The sequence below is a fragment of the Macrobrachium rosenbergii genome, chromosome 27, assembly GCF_040412425.1.
Source record: "Macrobrachium rosenbergii isolate ZJJX-2024 chromosome 27, ASM4041242v1, whole genome shotgun sequence".
Lineage (NCBI taxonomy): Eukaryota > Metazoa > Arthropoda > Malacostraca > Decapoda > Palaemonidae > Macrobrachium > Macrobrachium rosenbergii.
In genome coordinates this window covers 16,038,569-16,054,509 of record NC_089767.1, presented here as the reverse complement: position 1 = coordinate 16,054,509, position 15,941 = coordinate 16,038,569, and the positions used below count along the sequence as shown (strand labels likewise).

The 15,941-nt window shown below is 37.9% G+C and overlaps 1 protein-coding gene across 8 annotated transcripts in view; it reads left to right on the top strand.

Annotated features, from left to right (window-relative positions):
• Window positions 1-15,941, top strand: part of LOC136853433 (glutamate receptor ionotropic, delta-1-like) — a 276,672-nt gene that overhangs the window by 198,277 nt on the left and 62,454 nt on the right. For all 8 annotated transcript variants that reach the window (XM_067128997.1, XM_067129000.1, XM_067128993.1 and 5 more), the window contains 2 exons: window positions 7,329-7,613; window positions 8,332-8,493. In XM_067128997.1, coding sequence (XP_066985098.1) covers window positions 7,330-7,613; window positions 8,332-8,493 — 446 coding nt within the window. In that variant the 5' untranslated portion in view covers window position 7,329. The remainder of the gene's footprint in view (window positions 1-7,328; window positions 7,614-8,331; window positions 8,494-15,941) is intronic.

The window sequence follows — 15,941 nt, the reverse complement described above, 5'->3', positions numbered from 1 at the left end:
ATTACACTTTCAGAATTAAGTCTGGTCAAATTTTAGAGTATGGTAGCAAAGTCTTAAGATTTTGTTTTATTTGAAGGCTAGGATACTCGTTCCTAATGCCACGTTCAGGCAGACATAAGCGTATCTAGAAAAGATAGTGCCATAGATTAGATAAATTTTATTCTTTGCAAACCATGTCATCTTCGAAATAAAGGTACATTTTAAGGAAAATCGGTCAATTTTGAAGATTTCCTTCCCACCTTGACTCCTTTAGTCGTCAAATTTTGATAACAATCGCCTTAAAGGTGGAAGTAAAACCTGATTTTGCTGATTTTAGCAGTAAAATATAATAAATAAAGAATATAATACTAAAATTACTTTGGGAGTTATGGGGCTGCGGAATGAGGGTATTTTATATTTCTTGCGTTTTGTTCGTTCATTTACCTGATATTTGAGCTGTTCTTTCGTAGTTTGTCTCTATTGCTAACTTTCTAATTAGCTTTTCATTCACTATGGAAAGAATTTCTCTTAAAACTTTCAATGGTGTGAAGTCTATGTGTGTGTTATCAGAGTATGTCAGGATGTCAAGTAGCTCCGGTTCCAAATATGCTCTGAAGAAGATCAGCAAAGTCTCGACGGTCCGATTTCATAGTAGTTTTTATCTTTGCTCTGCCAAACAGTGGAATTACTCTACCTCCCTTTTTCTTATCTCTGTAACCTTCCCTGCTTTAAAGGTCGGTTTATCGACTCCTTTCATTCGCTTTTTTACCATGGTGCCTGCAAAATGGAGTTATTTTCTCTAAATTATTCATAGGGATATGAAACCCTAAACATTTGCTGATGTGTGACCGCTGGTAACTGTTTCGCTGGTACTTGTGTTGGAATATCATCAAACTAGAATCAGTCATCATTATTATTTTTCTGGGACGCCCCTGATCTGACAATAAATAGTTTTCTCTTCACCAAACCCCTATGACCTAATACAACTGCTCTTTTCAGTAACAGAAGCGAAAGTTATTATCTACAGAGGCTAAGAAAAATTTTGATAAAGATGCACAATATCATGAAATAATGTACTAGATTGTTTGAGACAGAATTAGAAATGACAGCCATCTATTATTCAAAATTGAAAAATCACTCACTCCCCGCTTATTACAATAATGATGATCCTATATGGCAGAAGAATACGTTAGGATTCCATGCTTAGGATATATACAGATAGCTTTCTGGGTCATCCGACGAATCCGTTAAAATGGTTAAATTGACCTAAAGTGAAGCCACAGAGAGAGCAGTTTACATTTTGTTATCAGCATCACCGCCAAACACAAGAATGGGCAAGTAACAGAACTACTTTAGTTTCAGAGTAAAGATGGAAAAGCTACGCTCAAATAGACCCGAAGTGCTGACAGCGCGCGCCCATCTGGTGTGGCTTTGGTTTCAGGGGCGTTCAGCGCAGAATATCTCTTACGAAACAGGAGTCAGCACCACCACCGTTTACAGATGGGTCCGCAGGTGGCAGAGGGAGGGTCACATTTACACAAAGCGACGAAACGGAAGACCAAAGACCTTTAAGTCTAGTGATTGTCATGTTGAGATGAAATAAAGAGAACAAGGAAGCAAACAATGAGTTTCTTGAAATCACGAATTTTTAATACTAAGAATTAGTTTATGAGAAGGTTATGTTACGAAGGCTGTGTTTAATGAGATGAGGGGAAAAAGAAAATATGAGATGTAATTATTCCTTTTGTAGATATTCTAACTATTTAAGTCTTCTGACTAAAGAAACTAATCACATTCTTATATAGATTTGTGACAATTCCGTCTGTAGGACAAAAGTCAGGATTCCATGAAGTCAGTCGTCAGTAATTGTGGGGCGACTGATCTAACATTCTAATTTGTTGAAGAGGGACAACAAAGAGGAGTTTCCATATGCATGAGAGTGGCACTCCCTACTGGGATGAATAATGCTGCCATAAAGCTTGAACAACTGTGAAGGATGAAAAGAAATAAACACTACCTAGGCAATACGCCTAATTCTGTAGATTTAGATTTACTGTATGAAGGTACGTCACATAAACTAGCAATATCAGATCTCGTAGGCGAATGCAGGGCAAGTCGAAATTGCGTACACTTGCCTGAAGAGGGCTAATAGATAAAAAAAAAAAGATTAAATCATCAGCAAACGCATTAATAGAGATGGCGGAAAGTCATTGACAAGAAGGAGGAAAATATGATGTGAGAAAATAGAATCCCAAAAAACAAGAAAAGTCATGGAGAAGGAACAGATGGTATGCTGTTAATTACAACAGGAAGAGAGGAGGTAGCTTTCTTCCATCTTGCTATCCACTCTCTCTCCTAACAATTGTTTCATGGTGCGACAGCGAGGTTTTCCTCCTGTTACACCATTTAAACCTTTCTACTCTCAATTTCCATTTCAGCGCTGAACAGGCTCATAGGTCCCAGAACTTGGCCTTTGACCTAAAGTCTATATTCTATTCAGTAGAGCTTGATAAGAAAAAACTTTTCATATGCATTATAGATACCAAAAGTGACAAACCTTGGCTAGATGAGAATGGGTGCTACTTGATCTTGCCATTTGAAAGCCATACTGAGGATACGAAAACAGAGTTGGAGTCAGTGTGGGTGTAGAAAGTCAGAGTAAAAGTTTGGAGCACTTTAGCTGCAGTGGCCGTAAAAGCAATAGGATGGTAATCTGAAAGATTAAAGTGGCAACTCTTAGAAAACGTCTGAACCAGTGTATATCTCTACAAGGGAGTAATAAGGAATTATGAGTCCAGTGTAAATATGAAAAACAAACGTGCTGCTTTAAAGGCGCACTCATCTTAGAAGCAGACCTTCCAAGCTCATGACACGATCTTCCAAGACTCGTTACTATCTGCCTCTGAATAATGACAAATATTTGCTCTAGAATAATGACAAATCAGAAGGGTCCAATTTCCAAATTCTCAACGAAGATAGAAAGATGTTTCAGTGACAGATGAGAAATACTGGTCTTTGAAGCATCGAAAACAGGTTTCATTTGCCCATTCAGAAATACTTTCTATATTCACTCTGATAACTTGTCACACTTTTAAGTGGGATTAGTGGGAACTTTAGAAGAGCCTAAGAAGGAAAGGAGGATTCTTGATTGGTAGACTCCTCCTCATATAGGCTACCTGTATAGGGCAAGAGGGAGGCCTCGGAAGTCACTGATGAAAAGACAGGAACAAGCAGGTAAAGTAGTTAACCTGAGGAAAACCACTGAGAAAGTAGCAGACAAAATGAATCTTAAGACGAAAAGTAAATCCACGGAAAGAGATGAAGAAATATGGCTAACATAGCATTATGCCAGATTTTGTCAAAGACCTTGGAGATAGGGTAGAACTGTCACAGGATATCCTGAAGTCTTAATAGATGGCCAGATATGAGCAAGTTTGGGCTTATTACCAGTTAATCTTGTCTCAGAAACTCTACTGATGACCATAAAGAAATATATTGTAAAAGTTTATTACTGTTGAACATTGACGAGATTCAAAACTATAACAGAACAGTACTCAGAGGGATTAGCATAATAAACCCTCTTGGTAAAAGACGTAAAAGTGAGTGATCCAAGGTGTGAAAAATATTCAAGAGATTAAAAAGTCGCCAAAAAAACTTGAAAAAGGAAAGAAAGGTTCAGAGACCAACAAAACTTGAAAAGGGAAAGAAAGGTGTCAGAGGCCTTTAAGTGTTGCTAGTATTTAGAAATTGACAAGATCAGAATCAGTTATGCCACTTTATTAGAGAACAAGGCTACAAAAAGTTTTTTTAGAGCAGGTAATACTATTGGTAAAAAGTCATAGCAGAGCTCAGGAAGCTTTAAGCAAAGAGAAGAATTGGCTCGAAAGTTTAACGTCAAAATATTATATTTCCATCTTGTTAAGGCATTGATAGCTCTTCCAGTTATCCCATGTAGTCTTTGAGGCAGTAACGGGCAGAGCAAAGTGAAATTCTAAGTAAACTTAGCTAGCAATATGTTTGGATAGCATCGTCAAAGAACAAGATAAGTAAAAGTCAAGGCTTGAGATATATATATATATATATATATATATATATATATATATATATATATATATATATATATATATATATATATATATATATATGTATATATATATAATATACATATATATATGTAAATGTATATAATATATATATATATATATATATATATATATATATATATATATATATATATAAATATATATATATAAATATATATATATGATATATATATATATATATTATATATATATATATATATATATATATATATATATATAAATATAAGCCTTGACTTTACTTATCTTGTTCTTTGCCTATACTATCCAGAAATATTGCTAGCTAAGTTTACTTAGAATTTCACTTTGCTCTACTGGTTGTTATATATACACAGTACCTTGGACCCCTCAACAAACACCAATATTTGTTGTTAAAAGGCCAGGGTTTGGTGAAGAGAAACAATAATTCGCTCAGAGAAATTAAAGATAAAATATTAGTAAGGCATGTCAGTGAATTTGGCCAAAATGTCTTTGATGGCTGGTAACCAGAGGGAATGAGGAAAGGAGTGGAAAGTGAAAGACGTTAAGACTCACAGGGTTTTGCCAGACAATGTTTTACTGAAAGAAATCTTGTGGGAATAGTTTTCGAAATTAAAAACAAAGGAAAAGTCAAGATGTCTGATTGTTTGCTCATCTCATTCTGAAACTTCTATGAAATCATTGATTTGTTCCAAACCGTTGAGGTTAGAAAAGCTGACATCTTTCCAAACAACTTAAATCCCCACACATAGGATTTCTGTGTATGGGTACATGGCTTGCAAGTCTCAACATGAAATCAATTACTAAAGGAAAATAAACAAAGTACGGTGCAAGGCCTGAAAAGTTTGAGTAACATGAGTCAAAAATGCAGCTTTAAGGTCCATGAATCTTGTGAATAGAGTATTCACAGAAGAAACGATCGTTAAAAGCGTTCCTTGACAGTTGGTTCATAAAAGAGAAGGTTGTAAAGAGCAGAGTCCAAGAGTACTGTTCAGAGGGAAAGTTTGAGGATAGGCTACGAATATTGGTGTAATGAATAGTAAAAGATGCAAGACTGTCAAGACAGCATTTCATGGGAGGACTTGATATTGCTAGCTGGCTTGTCTACCATTGCCAAGAGAGAAACGAGCAAGCCTGAGGATTCTGTACATTACCTTATAGATGTCCATTATGTTTAGTTTTTATGAGTAGAAAGTATTGTGTGTTCCTGTAACTGAAATTATAAAAAATTCTAAGTTTGGCACAGAGACATCAAGGAAAATATGGAGGGTGTAATACCATGAAAGAACAAGAGGGATGTGTTTATTATGAAATTTGGAAAAAAGGCAAATGAAAACCGATGTCAGAGAGAGAGCAGCGAGGAAGAGAGAGGTCGACAGAGAGAGAGAGAGAGTTTGGGGTGTCTTTTTTTTTTTTTTTAGATGTTGGAGTGGCTTTGGAATATCCTAAAAACATTTTTTTCAGCAAATATGTAATACATACATAATGGTCTACACGGATAGCAAAGGCTTTACCATCGGCTGCGGGGATTTGAATGCCATGGATATATATATATTTCTACCGATATATATAGGCTCTTTATATATATATATATATATATATATATATATATATATATATATATATTATGGCAGTCTTTCTTCAAGAGCTAATGCATATGAAGTATCTGTAACTTACAGACATTTCCAGTACTTCTTCCAGTCGTCACAGCTGAAGTTTTGAAGGGATAAACAAATCTTTTCATATGCTACTAATTCATTTGTTCCCCAGCTGACAACTGCTTCAGCCTTAACCACATGGCCTCTCTTCGGAACTAAACTAAATTTACAGTGGAACTATATAATATATAGAATACTTCCTAAAAAAAATTACTGAAAAAATTCAAAATGGAAATTCACGCACATTTCACAGTTCAGAAAAATGGGTTAACAATTTTCACGAGCCACAATACTTCTTCACGAATACCCTGACTACGAAAGACCCCCGAAAGTCTGCAACCCCGCCTCCTCTGAATTTGAATCTGGAAACTACACTGGCCCTAGACTACATTGTATCCCCAAGGGATACAATGCTCCCGTCACAATGGCGAAAATGCTCCCCATCACAAGGGCGGCCACCAGTGTCCAACGTGGTGCCTCCTCTGAATTCAAAACTTACATACTACTCTGATCTCAGTTTCCCTGGATCTTCTAGGGGCGACGATGTCTCGTCACAAATGTGGACATCAGGCTGGGGTGGTGATTATCAACTGTCATTCATTTGTACCAATGGAAATTCGATTATAACTTAAAAATTGATGCATGTAGCACTAAGAGCTTAAATTTGTGGCCAACTTTAAGAATATACGGACTCATGTCTGCTGGGCATAATGGGACAACAGGTTTGTTTCCGAAATAAAATATCTCTACGAGCCTCTAATAAATTATATGGCTGGATATTTAGAGTGACTTTGAAATTCTTAATTGTGCGTTTTTGTTAAACATAGTGTGGCTACATTCCTCGACCTCAAAAAGTGCCTGTTGAAATCACGTGCTCCTCTAATTATTTTTTAAATAGGTGAATAACTTTCACTTGCTTTGCTTTTATATCTGCATCGTAAACTGGCGCTGTTCGTTGCACAGTTTTTCGATATTTCAGTAATTTTCTTTTGCAAATTTGAAGAAATTTTCATGTCACCAGTTCCGGAAATCTTCCGTCATTGAAAGTTCTTGTTCTAGTATCCATTTTCAGCGTTTTGAAAAATTGTTAGTTTTCGTGCTTTTCTGAGCTTGGGATGTGTGGAAATTCTCTTTAGTATTGTTTTTTCTTCATTCTTAGTGACATCCTGTCATATTATTTGAGTAGCTACATTTGATTAGCTTACATTTCTCTTCACTCCTTAAATTTTATAACTTATATTCAATACATGTTCTCCTTAAATCATTCATAAAGCTATTTGATATCCGCTAAGAATTAGGCTATAGCTTTATCCATTCTTTAGCAAAGACTATATAAGGAACGATAACCCACCTGATAAAAGTAGATGTTATTCCTCGACCAGTGTCATAACTTTCAGTACGTCATTTTTTCAAGATGCGACTATAAACCTTCGAGTATATAATTAACATCTTCAGTGAATAAACGCAACCTTTTTCATAAACATAAAAGTCAACATTCATGTTTTCACACCAGTATAAATACGAATATACATAGTACTCAGAGTGTAGCTAAGTTGAATTGTGACAAGGTTATATATCTTGTTTGTTCAGCTTTTCATTTTTTCCCTTTCAGGATGCTGCCCCTCTCATTCTTCATGGTCACACTATTGGCCAGTAACGCTCAAGCCGTCGAAACGAAAACAACTGGAGCAAATCTGGGGGATCTAGAACTCACTTTTCCGATTGAAACTGGAAGTACTCAAGAATTCCCGCCATCAGAAGATTTTACATTGGCGAAGAGAGCACACTCCTTGTTGGGTGACATGATTTGGCAAACCGTTGAAAAACTGGTTGATGGGTGTCACTTTGTGCTTGTGACTTCTGACTCTCATCGTCCTTTCTTAAAGCAAGTTATCAGGTGAGAGATGAGTGCTAGGGAGTTCTTCGTTCAGGTTTTGCTCAGGGAAATAAAATGAAACTATTTTATATTTTTGTCATTGCTAGTAAGTATAAATCATTATGTTGCTTTCTTTCAACATTGAAAAACGATGAGTCTAAATGGGCTTTGCTTCCTTGATTGTAACACTCACTGCCTTTTGCGGCTGAATATTCTCGTTTTCAGAAAGATTATTGACCCTTTGCATTGGCAGGAATGCAATACTTACTTGCATACAAAAGAGCAAAGAAAACATGGAAAATTATTTTCAAATGTAGAGAAATAATAACCGATAGTAAAATTCATGGAAAGTCAATATATTTTTAACAGTTGAGTTTCTAGGAATATTCCATCCATTCCAGTAGTAATTCAGAGCAGCTTATGTGCTAGAAGGAAAGTAATGAAAGGTTACAAACTGAAATTAACCGTAAATTATTATTATTAAGGAAAAAACCTTGCACTTCCTCTCAGTAGCAACTGAACAAACAGTCAGTACCATAGTCAAAACTTAAAACATCCTAATGTTAATAGTGTAAAGATAGAGACCAGACGTTGATTAGTGTGTAGGCCTATACTAAAATTAACTAAATTAATGAGTGTTGCTGTAAATATTGCTTAGGTTAAATGTACATGAAATATAGAATTTACGCGAAATACTCTATAGGCTTAATATATTAATTTCTTGTCTGATCCCTCACAGGAATTCGTTGACTGCTTTGCAACCTTTTTCGGTGATTGATCTGCAAGTAATGGACACCAGTTATAAAGAGGGAATGAGGAAAGCCATTAGTGGGGAATCTACCACTGTATGTCGAGTGTATGTCATTGACCTTACAGTTAATGAAAACAACAGTGTGCTCGAGTAGGTATAAAATTGCTTCATTTCAGAACCCACCAAAAGAACATTAGTACTTAACCTGTTTCTTAAAGGCAGAATTATATTTAATATATATATATATATATATATATATATATATATATATATATATATATATATATATATATATTTCTTATGGTATTATAAAATGCAAGTGTGTGCGCAAGCATGGGAATTATTGGCAAGCAGCGCATGCGCCCGTGGTAATGTGTCAAACTGTCAGTGTTTGTTTACTTCGTCATTCAAAATCCAAATGTCAACTAAAGTGTGAAGATTGAAATTCTACCCGATAGCTGAGCGTGCCTCAGCAATCATCAAAGCGTACGAAGGTGAAAATTTTGTGAAGCTGTAAAAGACAGAAATTACCGTGAAAGACCAACAAGAATCTTGTGTATGGGCTAAGCTAAAGAAGTTGGTTGTGCATGTACACACTTCGGCAAGAATCTGAAATTCAGAGACATCGAAATTCGATCCAACCAGAAGTACGTCATTGTGCACTCTACCTTGGTGTGAATTCTACTCATGGTATACATATGTTCCATGTTGAATGGCCTAGCCTAAGGCAAGAGAAGCCTAGTGTTTGCTGGCGACTGGTTGTAGCCTAGGTAGTCCTGGTGGCAGTTGGTACAGTAGCCTAATATTACTATTGAATATTGGTAGAGACTGCCAAACAGAACGTATGGTATCATTTTAATTTAAACCATTAGGCTATTGCATTTTGGACTTGAAAATATGGTAGAACTAAGCAAGGGTTCCGCATCTTGGATTACTTTGGAAATTTATTTTTTCAATAGTATTTTGGTTGCTTATTAAGAATTTGCCGTTATTTTTTGTCGGTCGACTATAAGTAACCTCAGAAGTTGTACGCTGGCCACTGTGGAATGGTATCGCACATGCACAGTGTTACAGGGGAGCTTTTGGTAAAAAGTGGAGTTTCCCTCGCTGGGCGCTGGAGCCCCGAGTAAGAAACACAACCTGCTAGATTAGGGTATGTTAGGTTAGTATAGTTCGTTTTATAATAGGTTTCCTTAGCCAATCCCTACTTAAACATTTGGCTCCCTGATGACTTGCATCTGCACTGAACCATTCCATAACAACAACATGGTGATCTAGTCTTTCTCGCAACATTTCCAAAACCCTGCATTCCCAAAGGGTCCCCAACCGTTGGGTAGATGTGTGTTTGATAAGAATGGTAATTCTATATATTAGCTCTGTGCCTGTTTTTACCTTTTCAACTGGTTTTTTCCACACTTTTAGGGGTTCTGATACTGGCGGTGCATCTGTTTGTTGTCGACCAAATGGACTGTCCCTTCACTGTGTTTAGTACTGGCCCGGGGGTGGGGTTGGGTACCCATACGTTAACAAGTTATTGCACTTGCCGGACAGGATATGAACCGTTCGAAACAGATGTACCCGTGCTCTGTCTTGTGAAGATCGCGTATGGAAACCCCTTGTTGGGTGGACTTCTGGGGTTGATTACAGGTTAATTACACTCGAGCGCCAAAAATTAAAGGTAAATTCATAATTAGCAACCAAAAAACTGTAGAAAAAGCCAAGTTATAGTGCCGCTGCCGCCGCGGAGCTACTATATAGTTCTACCAATACTAATTGACCAACAATAGACAGCACCACCTCTTTCGTCAGCAACACTAAAAATTTAGGAAAAATCGTTTTCCAAGGTAATAGTTCATGGGGAGCTCTTACTTAGAAACACTGAAAATATAATTTTCATATGATTTGTTTTTATGAATGTTTTGAGCATTTCTGATATTCTTTTCGTAGTAAAACTTTACTTTAGTTTCGCGACCTGATTCCTGCCAGTCATCAACCAGGACAGGTTCCTCATACATAAATAGACATAGCCTTTCCTATAATGCCAGGTCCTAACCTAACCAGATCTTTTCTACCTAACCTAACATAGGGTGATGTGTCTTGACCTGGTCTGGGCTGCTTTGCCTTCCCTGGACCCCCAAAAGGCTGTAACCTGTGCCAGTTCGCGACTGGCAGGAATGAGGCCATGCAAGTAAAGTCAAGTCTTACCTGTTTCATTAGCAAATTAATACTTTTATAGATAGTAGTCCCCACCCATAGGCCTATGTCGTACCTCACTGGAAAAGCTGGCCTTATAGGCAGGGGAAAATACAATACAATTAAAATATAGGGACCTTAATCCTATAGATAGTTTTCATTCAAATTAGCCTAAGGTAAGTTCGTGGAATGTTTTAAGATTGATATCATGCACTAGGGTAAGGACTTAGTACCCTAGGCTAGGTTAGGTTAGGTATATTTGGTTAGGTATTAGCTAATAAAAGGGACTTTAAAAACATTTAGAGCACCAGAAATACCGTAGAACAGAAAACGACAGTGCTAAAAGTGTATGAAATGTAATTAACACAATTTATCACAAAATGTGCAGAAAAATTTTTGCTTTATGTGAACATAAAACATGTATTAAATTTTAAAAATAACTTTGGCGTTGCACATAAACTAACCTGATTATCAAAATGTTAAAGAACTTTGTCTTTGAACAAAACTTAATTTTAACTTTATACAGAAACTTTGGCATTTTACCGTATATAAATCAACATAAAACTTTTGAGCACTGTTATTTTACCTAGTTGATAATTTTTAACAAAATACTTTTTTATTAGTATTAACAAAGACCAGATACTGGATGATTAAAATGTTTGGCTTTTTACATTTTTTTTTATTTTTTAGATTACAGGACAGTCATTTATTTTGACCAGGTTATAGCATCAGCATCGAAAATAACATTCTGGGATGAATCTTACATATCGTTAAAGTTACCTTACATCTTTGTGCTGTTAGTTGTGATTGGCATTCAAAGCAAAGAAAGAATAACACTTGGCTGCCCCAGATAGCCTGTCTGTAATCACTTGATTCTTACCAGGTGGAATTGAAATACTGTACCATATTCACATTCTGATCAGAATTCTTAGTAGCTTCACAATGTTCCAATAGGATTAGGCTGTGATATTTTTGGCTAGATTGTGGCTGGTTTTTTTTCTTGTGTATGTCAGTATGCATTTTACTGTTTTGAATTACGTCATGTACAGCAAGTACAGACAGGAGTGTTAGGTTCTGTAGGAAGGAGTTTTGAATGAACCATATGTATTTAGTTGAACATGGCAGTCATATATACAGTGTTTGTTATCTGAAGGGGAATGAATGTGATTTTTATTTCCATTGTGAAGAATGCAAGGAGTGGTCTGATGAGAAAATTTTGATAAGTAACGGGAGATGTGTGAAGCAGATAGACACCGTAGGCAATTGGACAGTTCTGGCCATAAGTACTGTATACTGTACTCTGTTCAAACTTAATATTCCAGTGGTGCTCCCCCTCCCACTTCACCTTTACTCCAGAGGTATGATTCCTTTTTCACTGCTGCCCCATCTTACACTCCCAAAGTGGTTCAGGATAATTGGCAGTTGACCAAGTATATTTTGGGTAAGGATTGTGGTTACCCCAAAGTGATTGACCTTTATTGGTGTTCCCCTCCCCTCCCTTCAGGAAGAGAAGTGCAGCCTTTGTCTGTCTGTAGCCCACCCTCTGACCTGCCATGCATCGGTAGGTCTGCTTCAGCGTAAAAAAAAAAAAAAAAAAAAAAAAAACTCTCCCTTGCATCAAGCCTGGGCTTCTCAACATACATAACATCACTATTGTCGTCAATTTCACAGCTTTTGTCTCTCGGTGCATGTTAGCTACACTTTCACAACTTAGTCAAGAAGTGGACAGTATCACAGAAACCAAGATACTGTCTTCATCAAGGTCTGGAATGATACCTTTTATAGGTTGTTGACATTTACACAGCCATGGAATGGCATCTGCTGATATTACAGAAAGCAATATGCCATGTTCTGTAGAGACCTTGAAAGGTTAATTTCTCAACGCTAACTAGTTGGTCACTCTTTCACAGCTGTGCCATGATATCTGCAGTATTATAGAAACAGATATGCCATGTTGTCTTCAATCAAGATAGACCTGGAATGTTAAATTTCTTATACCCAGTTAGGTTAATCACTCTCTCACAAGTGCACCATGATATTTACAAAGTTACAGAAACTTTTGTGCCATCTTTAATAAGGTCTGTAATAGAAATTTCTCAAACCTAGGTATGATTATCATATTTTGTAGCTGTGTCATGATATCTGCCATATTAAAGAAATCAATTTGCCAGTGTCAGCAAGGTTTGGAGTGGTAAATCTATCAAATTCAGATAAGTTGATCATAATTCACAACCTTGCCTAGGTGTCTAAAAAATTATAGAACCAACATGTTATCTTCAACAAAGTCTGGAGTGGTAAGTTTCTAAAACCCAGCTAGGTTGCTGCTCGTTTAGTCTTTATCAAAATGATTGTCAATATTACAGAAAATTAAGGTGCTATCTTCAACAAGGTCTGGAATGGTATATTCTCAAACTCGTCTAGGTTGGTCACACTTCTACAGCAGTGCCATGATATCAGCAGTATTACAGAAACCAAGGTGTTTGGTCACACTTACATAGCTGTGTCATAACCCGCAATACAAGAGAAGCCAAGGTGCTGTATCTAGAGTGGTGAATTTCTCAAACCTAGCTAAAGTTGGTCACACTTTCTTGGTACTGTATCTGCAATATTGCAGACACCAAAGTACCATCTTCAACAAGATCTAGAAGGATAATTTTCATATAAGTAACTTACCAAGTAATTACACAGCTATAGTTTCCACTTTCATGGCAGCTCGGATTCAGAATTATCCAAGTAGCACTTCAGTATACTGTAGTTTGTGTAGGTGATCAACCTGTCCCACTATCGGAATATTGGAAGTTTGGAACGACCTAGCAAACAATTCTCATTTTGTTTCCTGCCGTCTGTGGTGGTAGTACCTGGTCTGGCGGGTAGCTTTTTTCATTATTTCCGGTTATTTTACCAGATTCCGGGGGATTCTTTAAATCAACCATCAGAACACGTATACTGTAGCCTGCAAGTTGAAATCTTTCAGGATGAGTTTTTTCTTATTTTGTATTACGTTGATTCAGTCATCATCGAGCCGCCGGTAAACATCGCCATTTGCATTTATGGTTTGTTTACCAGTTAGGCTTCTGGCGACGCCGAGAATAGTTTTGCTTTAAAAGCAATTCTCGGATGTTACAACATTCCATTATAAAAGTAAATTGTATGGTATGCATTTTCATTAGGCCATAACTTTGGCAGTTTATGAATTATTTTCCGGTTATAAACTACTAGCGAGCCGCCGATAATAGTTTTGTTTTTGAAGGTAATTCTTGAATGTTAAGACACTCCATTGTAAAGTAATGGGTCTAGACTATTATAAAATAATTGGTTTATGTTAGGCTTTTCATTAGGCCATAACCTTTGCAATTTATGGATTGTTTTACGGCCTTAATATACTCGTACTAGCGAGCCATGGATAATAGTTTTGCCTTAAAAGTAATTCTCGGATGTTATGGCATTCCATTATAAAGTAATCGGTGTATGTTACGCCTTTTCATTAGGCATTAACTTTTGCAATTCATGAATTGTGTACCGACCATAGACTACTGGTGAGACGCCGGTAATGGTTTTGCTTTAAAGTATTTTTTAGTTGTTACAACATTACATTATTATCTTTCATTAGGCCATAATTTTGGCAATTTATGATTTATCAGCCGATAATTGCCTTGAAAGTAGTTCTTGGGTATTTTGCAATTTCTTGAACTTCAGTAACTTTTGAATTATGATTTATTTAACAGACCTATGCTTCCTGGAAGCCTCCAGTAAATCAATTTTTGACATAACCGTCACACCTTCCTTTGCAGAACTGAGTGTTAGGCTGAAAGTAGGAGAGAATTGGGGGTTTTTGTTGGTGGGTAAGAGTTGACATTCTCAACAGCCAAGAACCAGCTGATGCTACAAACCTACTAGCTTGCTGGCACCGATCTCAGGTGCCAGCTTTGCCCCCAGCACCCTCTCTCGTGTGCTCAGCGCCAGCGCTAGAGCCAGTTCTCTCTACTAGCCGTCTTACCACTTGCTCCTGCACCTGGCTCCCTTCCTTCCCTTTCCATACCTTTGCCAATCTTGTGTCTTGGTTAACAGATGTTGACCTTGTTATAGTGAAGTGTAGTGCAGTGGAGGAGGTGACTACTCATTCCCTGATGCTCCTAGACAGATCCCTGTCAAACTCCCCACAATTCCTGGGAGGAGGCAAACTAGAAGTCAAAGGGAGGTCGGGGGGTTCCACACAGGTAGTTGCCCCTCAGTCGAGCCTGTTGCTGTCCCAGGTATTGGCAGACAGCCACTGGAAAGGCTTCTTGTTGGATGTGTAGTGGAGGAAGTGGCTATCCGGCCGTATCGGCTCTCACAAACCCAGTCCCTGTCAGACTCCCCTAAACCTGGGAGGAGGGATACTGTTGGTCCATGGGAGTCCGAAGGGTTTTGCCCCAAATAATTACCCCTCAGTCGAGCCTGTTGTCCGCAGGTCTCTATGGACAACCATTGAAAAGGCGTCCATAAAGGTGTGCTTGCCTCGGCCATAGTGGTGCCAATGGCGTTTTTTTCGGTTCACGGATCCCAGTGTGGACAAGAGGCTCCATTGACACTTTCGGGATCCTAGTGTGATTAGTGTTGGATCACAGTGTAGACTAGTGGCGCCAATGGCATTTTTCGGATGTATCTCAGCCGTTGTAAAGATATTTCTCTCAGTTTTGGTGCATCAGTAGTAGTCGTCATTGCTCTTTGAATCTGGACAGAGTCAGAGAGTGGCCAAGTTCCGAGCTACCTAGTTTCGAGCTCCCAGGTTCTGAGTTCTGAGCTCCTGAGTGCCAAGTTCCAAGCTCCCGAGTTCTGAGCTCCCAACTTCCAAGCTCCCAAATTCCAAGCACCCAAATTCCAAGCTCCCAACTTCCGAGCGTGCATATGTATCCTAGTGTCTGAGTGCTCAGTGGCCTCTGAAGTTCAGTGTCTGAGTGCACAGTGGTCGAGCGACTATCTGAGGACCCAGTGTCCGTGTCCGAGTTCCCAGTGTCTAAGCTCATGTTTGCACGTCCACCTGTGTCCCATGTCCACCCATCCTGTCCGTTTCGAGCCAGCTGTCAGTTATCTAAGACCACACTCGGGACTACAGACTACCTCTTCGATTTTCTATGTTGGCTTTGTCCACACCTATGCTTCATTGAAGACCATTCAACACCAACTTAGTAATTTGTTGGGCCTGTTACACCGTCCACTGAAAGTTTAGCGTCCTAGTGTCCAGTGTCAGAGCATCGAGTGCCAGAGGCTCGGCTCCTTGGGAGTGTTTCCGTGCCCTGTCATGTATGGACTTAGACAGTTATGGTTTTAGAGTTTTTTCCACTCTTGTTTTGTATTCTCTAGAAGGAGATCTCTGGTTCTCTCTTCTACTGTGAGATTCACACAGTTGCAACAGGCTATTGCTC